Here is a 14,822-nt window from a genome sequence, read left to right on the forward strand (position 1 = left end):
TAAAGTATTGGTCTAGGTGTATGTAGTAATTTTCCATTATGTTCAGTAAAGGGCCCTTGTTTGCTAATACGAGGATGTCCATGTCTTGTTCAATATTGGTGAAATTATGGTTATAATCTTGCATGTGTTGGCCGATGGCTGAAAACTTGTTGTATTTTATTGCGTTAGTGTGCTCGTGGTATCTGATAATGAAGTTTCTCCCGGTTTGCCCGATGTAGGTTTTTTTACAGGTGGTACATTTGATCCGATAAACTCCTGATTTTAAAAAACTGCTGGTCTTGTTGATGTGTGAAGTATTGTATAAAACATTCATGTTCTTATTGTTGGTTTTGAAGGCTATTTTAACGCCTTGTTTCTTAAAGATGTTGGTTAACTTGTAGATATCATTGTTAACCAACATCTTTAAGAAACAAGGCGTTAAAATAGCCTTCAAAACCAACAATAAGAACATGAATGTTTTATACAATACTTCACACATCAACAAGACCAGCAGTTTTTTAAAATCAGGAGTTTATAGGATCAAATGTACCACCTGTAAAAAAACCTACATCGGGCAAACCGGGAGAAACTTCATTATCAGATACCACGAGCACACTAACGCAATAAAATACAACAAGTTTTCAGCCATCGGCCAACACATGCAAGATTATAACCATAATTTCACCAATATTGAACAAGACATGGACATCCTCGTATTAGCAAACAAGGGCCCTTTACTGAACATAATGGAAAATTACTACATACACCTAGACCAATACTTTAATGCCAGTCACAATCTCAATGAAATCTCAGAGAAACCCAACATACTCTTCGATCTATTTATCACTTTCCTCAGAAACAATAATGCAGCCAACGTAAACTCAATCCTAAATTTAATCAAAGGTACTTTTCCAAGACAATTACACTTTCTCCCGCACCCTTCAGCCCCACCTTAAGCCCTCTTCCTAAGCTATATTTCATTTCAATACAAGAACTTACTGATTTCCATGATTATAATTTTTACAACACCCCATTTATACTTTATTCTTTGTTAAAAACCTCTTAGTATGTATATTCCTTGTATTATTAACTATTACCATAACATCTCATTTCACTTGTTATTCTTTAAAATAATATTGTCTTAGGATTTCGCCACAAATGATCTTTGCTCCAATACGGCTGATGATGACCCCTAGATGGGTCGAAACTAGTACCGTATAATTTTGTAATTTTGTGAATATATTGTATTGAAAAGGTGGAAACATTTACGTTATTATTATTATTACTTATATATTATTGCATACTTGCTTAATTTATCAAGGAAGTCCTGATATGTAGGCTATGCACTGAACCAATATTCATGATGCTTGCTGCTGTTTAACATGGATTTCTTCTTGATTGTTATGTTCATCTACAAATCATTGACCTATGATGTAAGTAGACATAATTTCATTGAAATATCCTGTTTAAAGCATGAATTATTATATTATTATATTATATTATTATTATTATTATTATTATTATTATTATTATATTTTGTATTTTGTGGCAATATAGGTGGTCCGTTATTGGAAATGATAAATTTTCCAGCTAACTCATTCCTGGTTGCCAGTGTTTCGCCCCAGTGTACTAAGTTGGGTTCATCAGTTGGTAAATACCATGGCTAGTGCATTACATGTTATAATTCTCATGTTAGGCCCGTATTGAAATGTACGTAAATACAAAGTATGTTACAAGTGTTATTTTTTAATATCCACCTATTCAATACAAAGAGATCTTTTTTAAGAATTAAATATTATTATAAAATGTTAAGGGACATATTAAGGGCATCATCAGCCTCAAACTCAAACCTGTATGGTGAAAAATCAGGATCCTGATTGTTCTTACAAGTCATAAAAAGAGGATATCAATATAGGTTTTAGTCTAAACATAAAAAATTATTAGAATGTCCTTGGTTAAAATCGTAGAAACAAGCTGCATGTCACAAGTTCACAAGATTATACTTTCCGGAGCATTGAGTCAATGCGCCCAAAAACCTGTTGAGGGTAGAGCAATAAACAGCTCAATCTTTATAACGAAATAGAAATGTGTTTCCTTGAAAACTCCTGTTGGAGGATAAGAAAGAGTAAAGCTGATAGACTGTTAAAGATGTTAATTTCATATGTTAAGACAAGACAATAGTCTTTTTAAGTAGCTGTTCAGCTGTCTATAGTCTTATTTAACTGGCTTGAAGGTGTGAAAGTCAAATGTGTTACGATAAGGTAACGGTCTTCTTTAAGTAGTTGTATTAGCGAGGAAAGGTATTCGGCTGTCTATAGTTGTATTTATCTTGCTTGAAGGAGCGAAAGTCGAAGGTATATTGATGTTGATAGAGTTTTTTGGTGTGAAGTCTGTAACAAGAGGAGAGTGAATGCTTAGGAAAGGTATTTTTGAAGAGAATGTGGGTTTAAAAAAAGAAAACATGTAGAATGTATAAAACACTTACCCCTTCGTCTGTAAAGATGTAAATAAGTTATGGAAAGGTTAGTTGAAGAAAAACAACGTTATGTGTATGTTCATTTATTTCTTTAACTGTTATGGTGCTAATCAGCTGCTATGGTAGCGTTGAATGACTGACACTTGTGTTTCTAGTATTGTATCGATTTGAGATTGGCGGAGGAGGGTGTGGTGGAGGGGAGGGGGGAGGCGGAGCATTAAGTTTATGTGGTGTTAGTTGTGAGAGATTTGCGTGGTCGGACAGGGCAGGATTTAGCAAAAATCAATGGATGTAAACCTGAAATGATTAACCATTTAATAAATAAGGTGAAATTCAAATTAACAACAAACCTCATCCCAGACAAACCCAAAAAAATCCAAATTTGTTACCTTCACCTACAACAATCCAAACTTTCACCAAGTCTTGAACCCAATAAAGAACAAAAATATCAGTATAGCTTTTAGAACAACAAACACTAACCAAAAATTATTTTTTAATCACAACACAGTCAATTCAAGCAAAAACATTTACTCAGGCTCAGGCATATACAGGCTCACCTGCACACAATGCAACATCTCTTAAATTGATCAAACAGGCCGGAGTTTTCAAACTAGGTACTTAGAACACTATAATGCCATTAAGCACAATAAATTTTCAGGTATGAGCTCCCATACGAAAGAAACAGGACATCACTTCACAACGATAGAACAAGACCTCTCAATTATTAAAAGAGTAGACAAAGGAAAGTTGATGAATGAACCATCTATATATTCTTGGACCAATACTACAACAAAAATCTAAACCTCAATGATTTGATTGAAGTCAAGCATCCATTATACGAAAGTTTACCCAAATTATTGCAAACTCTATATCCAAAATATAACTACATTCTTAAAAATCTTAAATTAACATCTTCTAGAACCTCCACTACTTTAACTAACTTGACTCCCTTCATGTCCACCCCCGCAATTCTCCCACAACCCAACACGACTCCCTCCCTGTCTGACCACGCAAATCTCTCACAACCAACAACACCTAAACTTAACGCCCCGCCTACCCCCCTCCCCTCCGCCACACCCTCCTCCGCCAATCTCAAATCGATACTATACTGGAAGCACAAGTGTCAGTCATTCAACGCTACCATAGCAGCTGATTAGCACCATAACAGTTAAAGAAATAAATGAACACACACATAACTTTGTTTTTCTTCAACTAACCTTTCCATAACTTATTTACATCTTTACAGACGAAGGGGTAAGTGTTTTATACATTCTGCATGTTTTCTTTTTTTAAACCCACATTCTCTTCAAAAATACCTTTCCTAAGCATTCACTCTCCTCTTGTTACAGACTTCACACCAAAAAACTCTATCAACGTCAATATACCTTCGACTTTTGCTCCTTCAAGCAAGATAAATACAACTATAGACAGCCGAATACTTTTCCTCACTAATACAACTACTTATAGAAGACTGTTATCTTATCGTTACACATTCGACTTTCACACCTTCAAGCCAGTTAAATAAGACTATAGACAGCTGAACAGCTACTTAAAAAGACTATTGTCTTATCTTAACATATGAAATTAACATCTTTAACAGTCTATCAGCTTTACTCTTTCTTATCCTCCAACAGGAGTTTTCAAGGAAACACATTTCTATTTCGTTATAAAGATTGAGCTGTTTATTGCTCTACCCTCAACAGGTTTTTGGGCGCATTGACTCAATGCTCCGGAAAGTATAATCTTGTGAACTTGTGACATGCAGCTTGTTTCTACGATTTTAACCAAGGACATTCTAATAATTTTTTATGTTTAGACTAACACCTATATTGATATCCTCTTTTTATGACTTGTAAGAACAATCAGGATCCTGATTTTTCACCATACAGGTTTGAGTTTGAGGCTGATGATGCCCTTAATATGGGCAAAACATGTCCCTTAACATTTTATAATAATTTTTAATTCTTAAAAAAGATCTCTTGGTATTGAATAGGTGGATATTAAAAAATAACAGTTGTAACATACTTTGTATTTATGACTAGTGCATGTCGAAAATTGTTAGATTTTTTGTTGTGCAGGAATTTTACTGATAGCCCTTTTCAATAGTTGGCAGGTATGAATAAGCTTCATACACTCAACCGCTTTGAACGAGGTAGGGAGGGTAACAGGCTCATCCTAATAAGAGCTGGCCATTTTCAGCATTGGTGCCAGCTGGTACTTTTCCATGGATGATCATCTCGTAAGCAATTTCAGTGCATGAAACTAATAAACACAAGAATTACTTGAGTACACTTTGCTTCACAAAGCTTTAAAATTCTAATGATTTAATGGTTTAAAATTATTTTGGCAATTGATCAGATACAAGGAATATCATTCAAAACACACATGAGCATATAGAACAGTAAATTTGAGCATCTTCAACCATCGCAAATGCTACCAAAAATGTGGTAGCATGAAAGGAATGTGATGTAAAGAACCATGTTCAACACTAAAAATAATGTAACACGTATTATATCTCAAATACAAGCTAAACAATCTCGTAGGAAAAAACCCTGATTTGCTTCAACAGCTACGGTACCTCAAAACACAAATGTGGAAGATGTAGAATAGATTTCATTAAAGGAAGGCTCAACACAAACCCAAAAATATAAAAGAGGCGGAGGATACAGGATGCTAAATAGAAAAAAGAAACTCTCATCAGGTCAGAAATCATTTCCACAATTTATTAAACTTAAAATCGAAATTAATGTTAAATCGAGGCAGAATTTAAAGAAAAAAGTTAAAAACCTTGTAAGTTTATTTAGAGAAAAATATTTAAGTCTTGATCTATGGAAGTGAATGAGCGTATGTTGATTCATTGCTGAAATTCTGTTCTTTTTATGAGCATTTATGAGTTCTGAATATCTAGATCTAGTCTGAAAACTTCTACCTGTCTGTCCAGTATAACTTGCCTTGCAATATGTACATTTTAATTTGTAGAATCCTATGTAAGCCTGTGATATTTACTTATTTTTGTGTCTGAAGCCATCTCATTTCAGTTTCCACTCAGTTAATTTATAATTGTTACAACCTTCAGTCTGTCCAAACCAATTCTGAATGAATTTATAAACTACTTGAAAGAAAGAAACATGTCATTCTATTTTAATTAAGTAGTTTATCTTTCAGGTATAATTCTGTTACTATATGTTTTCTTTTTTTCAGGTACCCTAGCTTATAAATTTATTTATTCAAAATTAGATTTGGCTGACTGAAAAACATAACAGTTATAAATTTACTTTATGATTAATTAAAAATGAAAATTATGTCAGCTTATTTAATAACTTCATTTACTACTTGTCCTTTTTTCTTTTACTGGTTTAGTTCCTTTACACCAGTAATAATGCATTTTATTCACCACTCTATAGGATCCCTAGTGTTTAGACATTTATGTACATAGGAATAACAAAATATGTTGCTGAAAGATGTGAATGTTTTGATATATTAAAATTTTTAATATTTTATATTTACTTTTACTACTGTATATGTTTGTACTGATCATGTCATATCTACTTGATTCTAGTTGCATGTGGTCCTGAAGTTAGTCAAGGAAATGAATACGATTCTGATAGTCAACAGTTTTCTTCAAGTAAGTACAATTTCATTGAGTACTAGTTTGGATGAAATATAATGTAAAGTGATAATGCACAAGGTATACTATACCCCTATAATAACGTATGCATCAGAGACTTGGATTTTGACAGCAAAAAATGAGAGTATAATTCAGGTCAGTGGGATGAAGTTCCTAAGGAGTATGGTAGGGAAGACAAGGAGAGATGGAGTAAGAAATGTTGAGGTCAGAAAAGAGATAGTAATTAAACTGAGTGATAGGATGGAGAAGAATAAATTGAAATGGTTTGGATATGTTATGAGGGTGGAGGAGGGAAGAATACCAAAACAAGTGTTGGAGGCTGTGCCATTTCACTGTTCCCAACAAGATCCAAGTGGAACACAAATGGAGTTCAAGTCATCAGAACATCGATAATAAAGCGTCAGAGAACTACTATGAGCCGAAGGAGTAATGTTTTCATCAAACGCTCGACGAGAAAGGAGCAAGAAGGCGGTGGTAAAGAAAGACGTGAGAAGATTGTTAAGAGTTATTATTTAAAAAACTTAACATTCGATTCGCAGAAGGAGAACACTACGGACGTACTCAAGAGGAAGGAAAACATCATTTTAACAAAATACTGGTCAAAAAATAGAGAGAAACCTTTGTCCACAGACTTATACGAAAATATTAGCGTTCGAGAATATTTCACTTCGTGAAATTAAATTGTATTTTTGGAATATAAAGACTTCCACACGCTACGTTACGATATCTACCTAAGACGATGTATTAGCCGATACAATCAATTCCGAGAGGCTACAGAGCTGTAATATCGACAGGGAGAGAGAGAGAGGAGAAGAACATATATACACATATATTTCCATAATCCAATTGAAATATTCATTTTTACACATTGCAAATTTTAGAATATGTCCAAGGTCAATTTTCTAAAGAGCAATATTTCTATACCATATTCAGAAGGTAGAAAAGCATATCCATAAGATGCCAACATTAACCAAACTGACATCTTGCTTTGTTCTGATTATTGATGGTTATGAATTTCATGTTTTTGGTCCGTATTGAACAATATATAAGTAATAATAATAATAATAACTTAAATGTTTCCACCTTTTCAATACAATATATTCACAAAATTACAAAATTATACGGTACTAGTTTCGACCCATCTAGGGGTCGTCATCAGCCGTATTGGAGCAAAAATCATTTTCGCCACAAATGATTTTTGCTCCAATACGGCTGATGACGACCCCTAGATGGGTCGAAACTAGTACCGTATAATTTTGTAATTTTGTGAATATATTGTATTGAAAAGGTGGAAACATTTAAGTTATTATTATTATTATTACTTGTTCTGATTACCCGAGAGACCAGCAGCAACATGCATTAAGAAAATGGAGGCGAAGCTACCTAGGTTACGGCGACACGGCATGACGTTTCCAGCCCATGAGGACCGATAACCAACCGAGGCAGTCCCAGATGCTCCCAAACAGATGAGGGAAATGCCGTGAGCTGTGCCCGCATGTCCATCCACCCGGACATAAGATAACAACGGGGGAATCAGAGCAAAGATAAGTTTCTTTAAGTCAGTGCTATAAATGGAAATTTATTTATTTTTCAAAGTGCTATTCTAACTAATGTCAGTGAGATGGTAACATATGGGAAAACGAATACCATAGTTAGGTTAAAGGTCGATAGGTATTCATCGGACCTAAACGTCAAATCCATGTACAGGATGTAGTCAACCAGTGATAGTGAGATAACCCGTTCGTAATGCTATCAATGTAATATGAAAGGAGGTTAAATTTTTATCTCTTGCTGAATTTTATACGACGTTGCGATAAACACTAGGTTTATGTGAGAACTTATGACATCAAATAATAGTGGAAATGAGATCGTATGTAGGACATGCTTGGTAAATAGAAGGATATGGTAATATTTTTCAGAATTATTAAAAGATTGAGACTATAACGGAGTAGTCAGGTAAACGGTCAATGATGACAGTTAGATATACGTCGAGTTGGAATGAATTAATGCGGTTTTTTTCTTTACGTCGCACCGACACAGATAGGTCTTATAGCGACGACGGGACAGGAAAGGGCTAGGAGTGGGAAGGAAGCAGCCGTGGCCTTAATTAAGGTACAGCCCCAGCATTCGCCTGTTGTGAAAATGGGAAACCACAGAAAACCATTTTCAGGGCTGCCGACAGTGGGGTTCGAAACTACTATCTCCCGAATACTGGATACTGGCCGCACTTACGCGACTGCAGCTATTGAGCTCGGTAATTAATGCGTTTACTATGATGTGAAGTGTTATATGAGATGAATAATGTGAAGTGATGGTTTTATATGTGAATAATGTTATGAGGTCATGATGATTAATGTTGGTGATGACTATTGTTCACCGTAAGTGAGGTCATAGTTTATTTTAATGAGGATAGTATTTCAAGTTACGTATTTTTGAGATGATGAATGAATATAATTTGTCTTCAATCGACCGTTGATCCTTGAATAAGTCATATGTTGTGTAGGATACGATCTCAGTGACGTCCGTATGTTGATATTTTAATTGTAGATCATCAAATAGTTTCTGATGAGGAAGATGATATGAAATTAACTTACATCCATGTGTTTCTTCTGATCGTAAGAATTTTCTCACATATTAGGGAAGCTTTGAAGTTTATTCCAATGCATTATCCGATATCACTGGTGACTTATCTTCACAACTAAGGGTTGTTGGTAGTAAGTAGAGTCTTCTCACAAGCTAGACCACCCAATTACGGTATGATTAGATCGAGTGATGGTCAGGTACACTTGATCGCACAATTTTATGACAAAGATATGCACTAGAATTAGTTAATGCTCTCAAATAAGAGAACAATTTGCATAATTTCTAGATATGATGTTTGATCATAATATTTTAAAGAATATAATGACTTAAAGGGGTTATCTTTGTCTCTATAAGAAGATATACCAAGAAATTTGAGAACGTGTTTGAAAAAATGTGATACATATTAACTGTTTTAAATATTTCTGAAGACATTTTCTCATGTCAATCTGGTTGTGTATTTGAGCACAAATAGTTCGAATCAAGCAAAGTTACTTTATTGCAAGGAATTAATGAATATTAGATAAAGCAAGTAGGATTTTTGGAATAATTTCACAAGAATTTATATAATGAAAGTTGTGATCCTAATTTAATTTATTTGTAGCCAAGTATAGAAGCTGCGTCCAACATTTAAAGACTCTCAGTCTATGACAGTGTATATATTGTGATTCGATATAATTTTCATTCATTCGATTAGATGCATCTAATGTCTTTTTCAACCTAAGGTTTCTTTTTAATCAAATAGTTTTCAATCCAATGTTTTTCAATTAATGTCTTTTAATGTAATATTTTCATTTTAATTATTCCAATTTGAGATTTTGTTTTCAATTTAATATTTCCTACTTAACATTTCAAGATAATTTCAAGATATCTCAATGCTTCGTACTTACCGATCAGAGAGAAATTCATGACAACTTTTTGCGTCAGACCTTTCTTAATTTTCAATAAATAATGCATAGTAAAACTTGGCCATTCTTGACTTCTAGAATAGTTGCCTAGATGTAAGTGATAATCACTTGATAATTTCGTAAGCCGAAGGTGGAAACTAACTAGAAATACGGGTAGGAGACGTCCACTGTGTAAGTTAGGTATTTCCACTAGCATAAATCGGTGATCTTTCATCTAATGCGGAACCCATAGCCCATAAACTTCGAATAGCGAGAAATGTGATTATATTTGAGCTAGCCTGGATCTCATGCGACTCGACCTGGACGCGGGAACGGTGCAAGGCTAAGATAGAAGGAAAAAGGGCAAGAGGGAGGCTCAGACAAGATGGATGGACTAGTCAAGAACAGTATAAGAAAAAGAAAACTGGACTGGAGTACAGTTACTGAAGAGGAGTGGTGGAAGGAGAGGCAATGGTGGAGAAGTTCCATCAACACCCCAATTTAGCAGGAGCTGGACAAGGGGAAATGAAATTAATGATGATGATGATATTGATGATGACTAGGTTGAATAAAATGTATTTCCCTTACTAATACTGGACTGTCTTGATTGATAAATTTCATTTTGTTCCATATTGATAGTCACCAAATGTCATAAAAGAAAGAAAAGTTCTACCTGATCAATACTTATTTATTATAACACGTATAATAGGACCGGTTTCGACCTCTTACAAAGTCATCTTCAGCTAATTGTATTAGAATCTTATATGATTTGCATCTTTGTATTATGCCTCACTATTTAAGAACTTTATACCAGATTCAGAATTTGACAACATTATGGTGGTTATGCTTATGCTTTGCTAAGAATTTCTAATTTTACAGCTTAGCTAAAAATGATATAAACAAATTAAAATGCCCTTAATACATAATAAAATATGACACAATATATACATATGTAAAATTATTGACAAGAATAATTGAATGAGTTTGTCTTCTATCTTAATCTTTATGCATAATGAGTATGTTGGACTTGTTTTGTGGTAGTTACAGTAGGTGTTTGCCTTGTCAGTTAAAAGGAGTTCCATTAATATTTAAATGCTTAGTCATGTGTGAGATAAGCTTAATTGTCACTTATAAGGTGGTTAATATTGCGTTCATATTAACTAATTACGTTAGCTAATATGAAATTATGTGTTGATTGTCCATTAAAATAATAATTTACATAAGCACAATGAAGCATTAACAGACATGGTAAAATGTGCTTGGATGCACTGCTGACAGTCTAAAGCAACAGGTAACAGTATGTTCTTGCGTTGTTTTTATAGTTCGTATTACACTGGTTGATATGAAAATTGTCCATTAAAATAAATTACATAAACACGTTAAAACATTAACAAACATAACAAGATGTGCTTGGACGTAAATGTCTGCTGACAGTCTAAAGCAACAAGTGACAGTATGTTCTTGTGTTATTTTACATATCGTTAAAAATGAGAGTTATAAGCTTGAGTTTGTGTAAGCATTTTGCCAATGTACATTGTACATAATTCAACCATTTTATCTTTCTAATGTTCAAATTTTGTTGATTTGAAAATGAGTTTGCGTATTTGATATTGTTGATGTTCTGGAGATTGTTAAATGCAGTTCACTTTGAGTGCTAAAACCGTTGCTATTGGTGGCTCTTTCCTTTCTTATGATGTTGGTAAGTATCTGTAAGTTGAAATTAATGAATTAGAGATTCTTATTGAATTCATGTTCTCATTGCCTATTAGTGTATTAGTGTATGCGTTCTATGATATTTACTTACTGCTGTTGAGTGGTTGAGATGTGTGCAGCTTGGCTGTCTGGTGCATATTATACCTCGTACTTCTGGTGTTAGTTTCGGTTGTTGTAAGGGGAATGGAGGGGTGAGCGGGGGAAGCTTCCGCGTGTGTATGGGCAGAGCCGGACGTGTCCGCTGTCTGCATTATAGCTTGAGTATGACGTTGTTTGTTGACTAATCTGAGGTAGTAATTTTTTACAATAGGGATAATCTTGTTAAATAAAATATTAGTTTTTTCAGTTATTTCGTTAATATTGTTCTTAAATAGTGAGGCATAATACAAAGATGCAAATAATATAAGATTCTAATACAATTAGCTGAAGATGACTTTGTAAGAAGTCGAAACCGGTCCTATTATACGTGTTATAATAAATAAGTATTGATCAGGTGGAACTTTTCTTTCTTTTATGACATTTAATACTGAACTGGTCGGAATAACTAGAAATAGATTCAAAATAAAGGGTCTTCATTTTCAATGACTTTCATACATCTCTTGGCTACCATCCAAATTTGTTGGCAGACCAGTTCTTAGAATTGGAGGTAATAATAATGGCGTGTGGCCTGGTGCAGTTCTTTTGATTTGACACCCGTAGGCGACGTGCGCATCGTGAGGAGGATGAAATGATGATGAAGACGCTCCTGTGGACTGAGGACCACCGTAGTCAGCATTTGGACCAGCTATCAAGAGTGTAATTGGAACAGTGTCAATGGACGTTGTTGTGAGGAACATTATTTTGTGGTTAAACTTGGACATGTTCAAGAGAATGACTTTGACAGCTTCATACAATTATGTTCCTAATCCGTATGTAGGCTATCACACGACAAATATTCACTACCCTTCACTGTATCATTCAATACATAATTAATTTGTAACTTCTGAATGGAATGTGAAATACAAGCACAAACAGGCTTAGTGGGTTATTCAGCAGTACATACATACATATCTCACGTCGTTCCATCTTAAACGATGGATCGGCGAACGAGGCTTCTCCACCATTTCCGGTCTCTGAACTCTCCTTCTTTGATGCTTTCCAAAGTATGTCGTCGCTGTTCAGTGTTGATTTTCACCATGTCTTTGTACCTGAGTCTTGGTCGCCCTCTTGGTCTTTTGTCTCCAAGTATCACAGAAAATCAGCAAGCAAAAGCGAATTTTTCTGAGACTAATGGATTGCTCCCCGAAGGTGTAATTCACCCTGTAAAGTTCAGGAATGCAGGGTCTTCTCCTGTTTTTTAGCAACTCTCCATGACCTGCCTTCTATGGTGAGGGCTGTAACCTGTATTGGAAAACGTGTTCCTTTCACAAGAGATGACGAACATTTTTAGGGTTAGGAAAAATGTGATCGTACTAAGCAATAATTCTGATATAGATGTTGATTCCCACAGGGAATCTGAAATATTTGTCCCGAATGAGTAAATTTATAATACTAATATGAATGGTCCGTTATTGGACATTATAAATTTTCCAGCTAACTCATTCCTGGTTGCCAGCATTTCACCCTCGTGTACTAGGTTGGGCTCATCAGTTGGTACCGAGCACACCTACCAAGACGCTGGCTAATGTATACCGTGGAGGCCACTGCGTAGGCTACTTGGAGCTATCGGCAGTGCCAATGCACTATGAGAGACTTTGTCTCTTTACCTAAAATTGATGCCTGCTTGGCCATCAGGTGATATAGATGTTGATGCCCATAGGGAATCTGAAATATTTTTCCCAAATGAGTAAATTTATAATACCAATATAAATGGTCCGTTATTGGACATTATAAATTTTCCAGCTAACTCATTCCTCATTCCATTTTTTGGTAAAGAGACAAAGTCTCTCATAGTGCACTGGCTCTGCCGGTGGCTCTAAGTAGCCTACGCAGTGGCCTACATGGTATGCATTAGCCAGCACCTTGGTAGGTGTGCTAGGTACTAACTGATGAGCCCAACCTAGCACACGAGGGTGAAACACTGGCAACCAGGAATGAGTTAGCTGGAAAATTTATAATGTCCAATAACTGACCATTTATATTGGTATTACTAAGCAATAATAGCGAAAATTTGTGGCCCAGTAAGTGAGGTATTTTTATATAGATTTAATACGATGTGAATTGGGACTTTGAATTTACTACGTGCTAAGTGAGAGAAAATGAGGAACGCACTAACAAGGTTTCACTGTAGTATTTCTAACATCTTAAAGATTATCAAATAAGCTCTTTCTCGAAGTATGTATGATGATATCAGGAACAAAGCATCAGGTCAGAAGTCTGTACTGTATGTTGGATAAGGGAACTATTCTTTTCCATCTTGGATTTTCTATGAATTTAATCTATTTCTCCAATATTCTGCCATGCCATTTTATTCAAAATGACAATTACAGACTACTTATCTGATTTTCATTGCACATGATAATGTGTTAGCAAAACTAACTGGTCATGTGTACTTTCAGACAGGTTGTTTGCATATCATATCTGCTTGTCACTAGGCCTGAGCTACAGTCAGTTCATGTGGATGTACTCGTCAGATTTTGTATAAGAGTTGTTCTCTAAATCACCTGCACCAGTATGATATCCTAATGCTAACCACCCCTTTGATCTCTACCTACATATTTCTTGGGGTGGTTCCACCACTGGCGGAGCCAGGGAGGGGGCCCAGGGGGGCCGGGCCCCCCCCAAAATATTTCCTGAAACTAGAGCGAGGATTAGCCGTTGTTTTACATACGGTACGAACAACTTAAAAACGTACGCCGAAATGTTAAATTAACGTAGCGACAAGAATCTATTAGTAGGGCTCAATAGGGACATACATAATTCTCCATATTTGTACTGCTTGAATGAAAGGAAGACACTTAGGATTGTGATGCGCGAGGATATATTCCTGTAGAGGCCTCAGTATTGGGAATGAAACCGTGTATTGACAAATGTCAAGACATGATGAAAGGGCCAATTAGCAAGGGATTACTCAGTAGGGGGCGGGAACGTTACCACCGAGATAACGGGGGCCACGTCCAGAAACAGCTGCAAGCTTACAACATCGTGTCAGCTTTTGCAGATCGTTTCCAGGAAACAACAATGTCCTAGGGATCCTCGGGTTGCACCGTGGTTGAGAGATGTGCTGTGTTTGAGTTGCAGCGGTGGGAAGACTGTGACAGGATTGTGATCTGCACGTTAGTTCCTCATTTTGTGCCATATAAGTAACATTTTTTGAAGAGGGACCGTTTTGTCACTGAAAAGCCAGCACTATGTGCATCCTCGGTAAGTTATGAAAAAGTTTTTTTTTTTTAAATTCTTACAGTGATAGGCCTATAAATTTTGTCAAATGCCCGGGGACTGATTGGAACCTCAAATGGCACCATCAAAAGTGCGGGTAAATACTTTATAACTGGCGGGCATGATAACTCAGTTCCAATGCTTCTATCTTCTCATCAGGACGGCCCAGGTTTGAATCGCAGTCGATACATGAAACATTTTT

At 35.5% G+C, this 14,822-nt stretch overlaps 1 protein-coding gene across 1 annotated transcript in view; it reads left to right on the forward strand.

Annotated features, from left to right (window-relative positions):
* The window catches only part of LOC136877815 (uncharacterized), a 246,232-nt gene that overhangs the window by 193,741 nt on the left and 37,669 nt on the right, over nucleotides 1-14,822 (forward strand). Inside the window, exon 10 of the mRNA XM_068228752.1 lies at nucleotides 6,015-6,080. Within this exon, the coding sequence (XP_068084853.1) occupies nucleotides 6,015-6,080 (66 nt within the window). The remainder of the gene's footprint in view (nucleotides 1-6,014; nucleotides 6,081-14,822) is intronic.

The sequence above is a fragment of the Anabrus simplex genome, chromosome 7 (genome assembly GCF_040414725.1).
Source record: "Anabrus simplex isolate iqAnaSimp1 chromosome 7, ASM4041472v1, whole genome shotgun sequence".
NCBI classification, from domain to species: domain Eukaryota; kingdom Metazoa; phylum Arthropoda; class Insecta; order Orthoptera; family Tettigoniidae; genus Anabrus; species Anabrus simplex.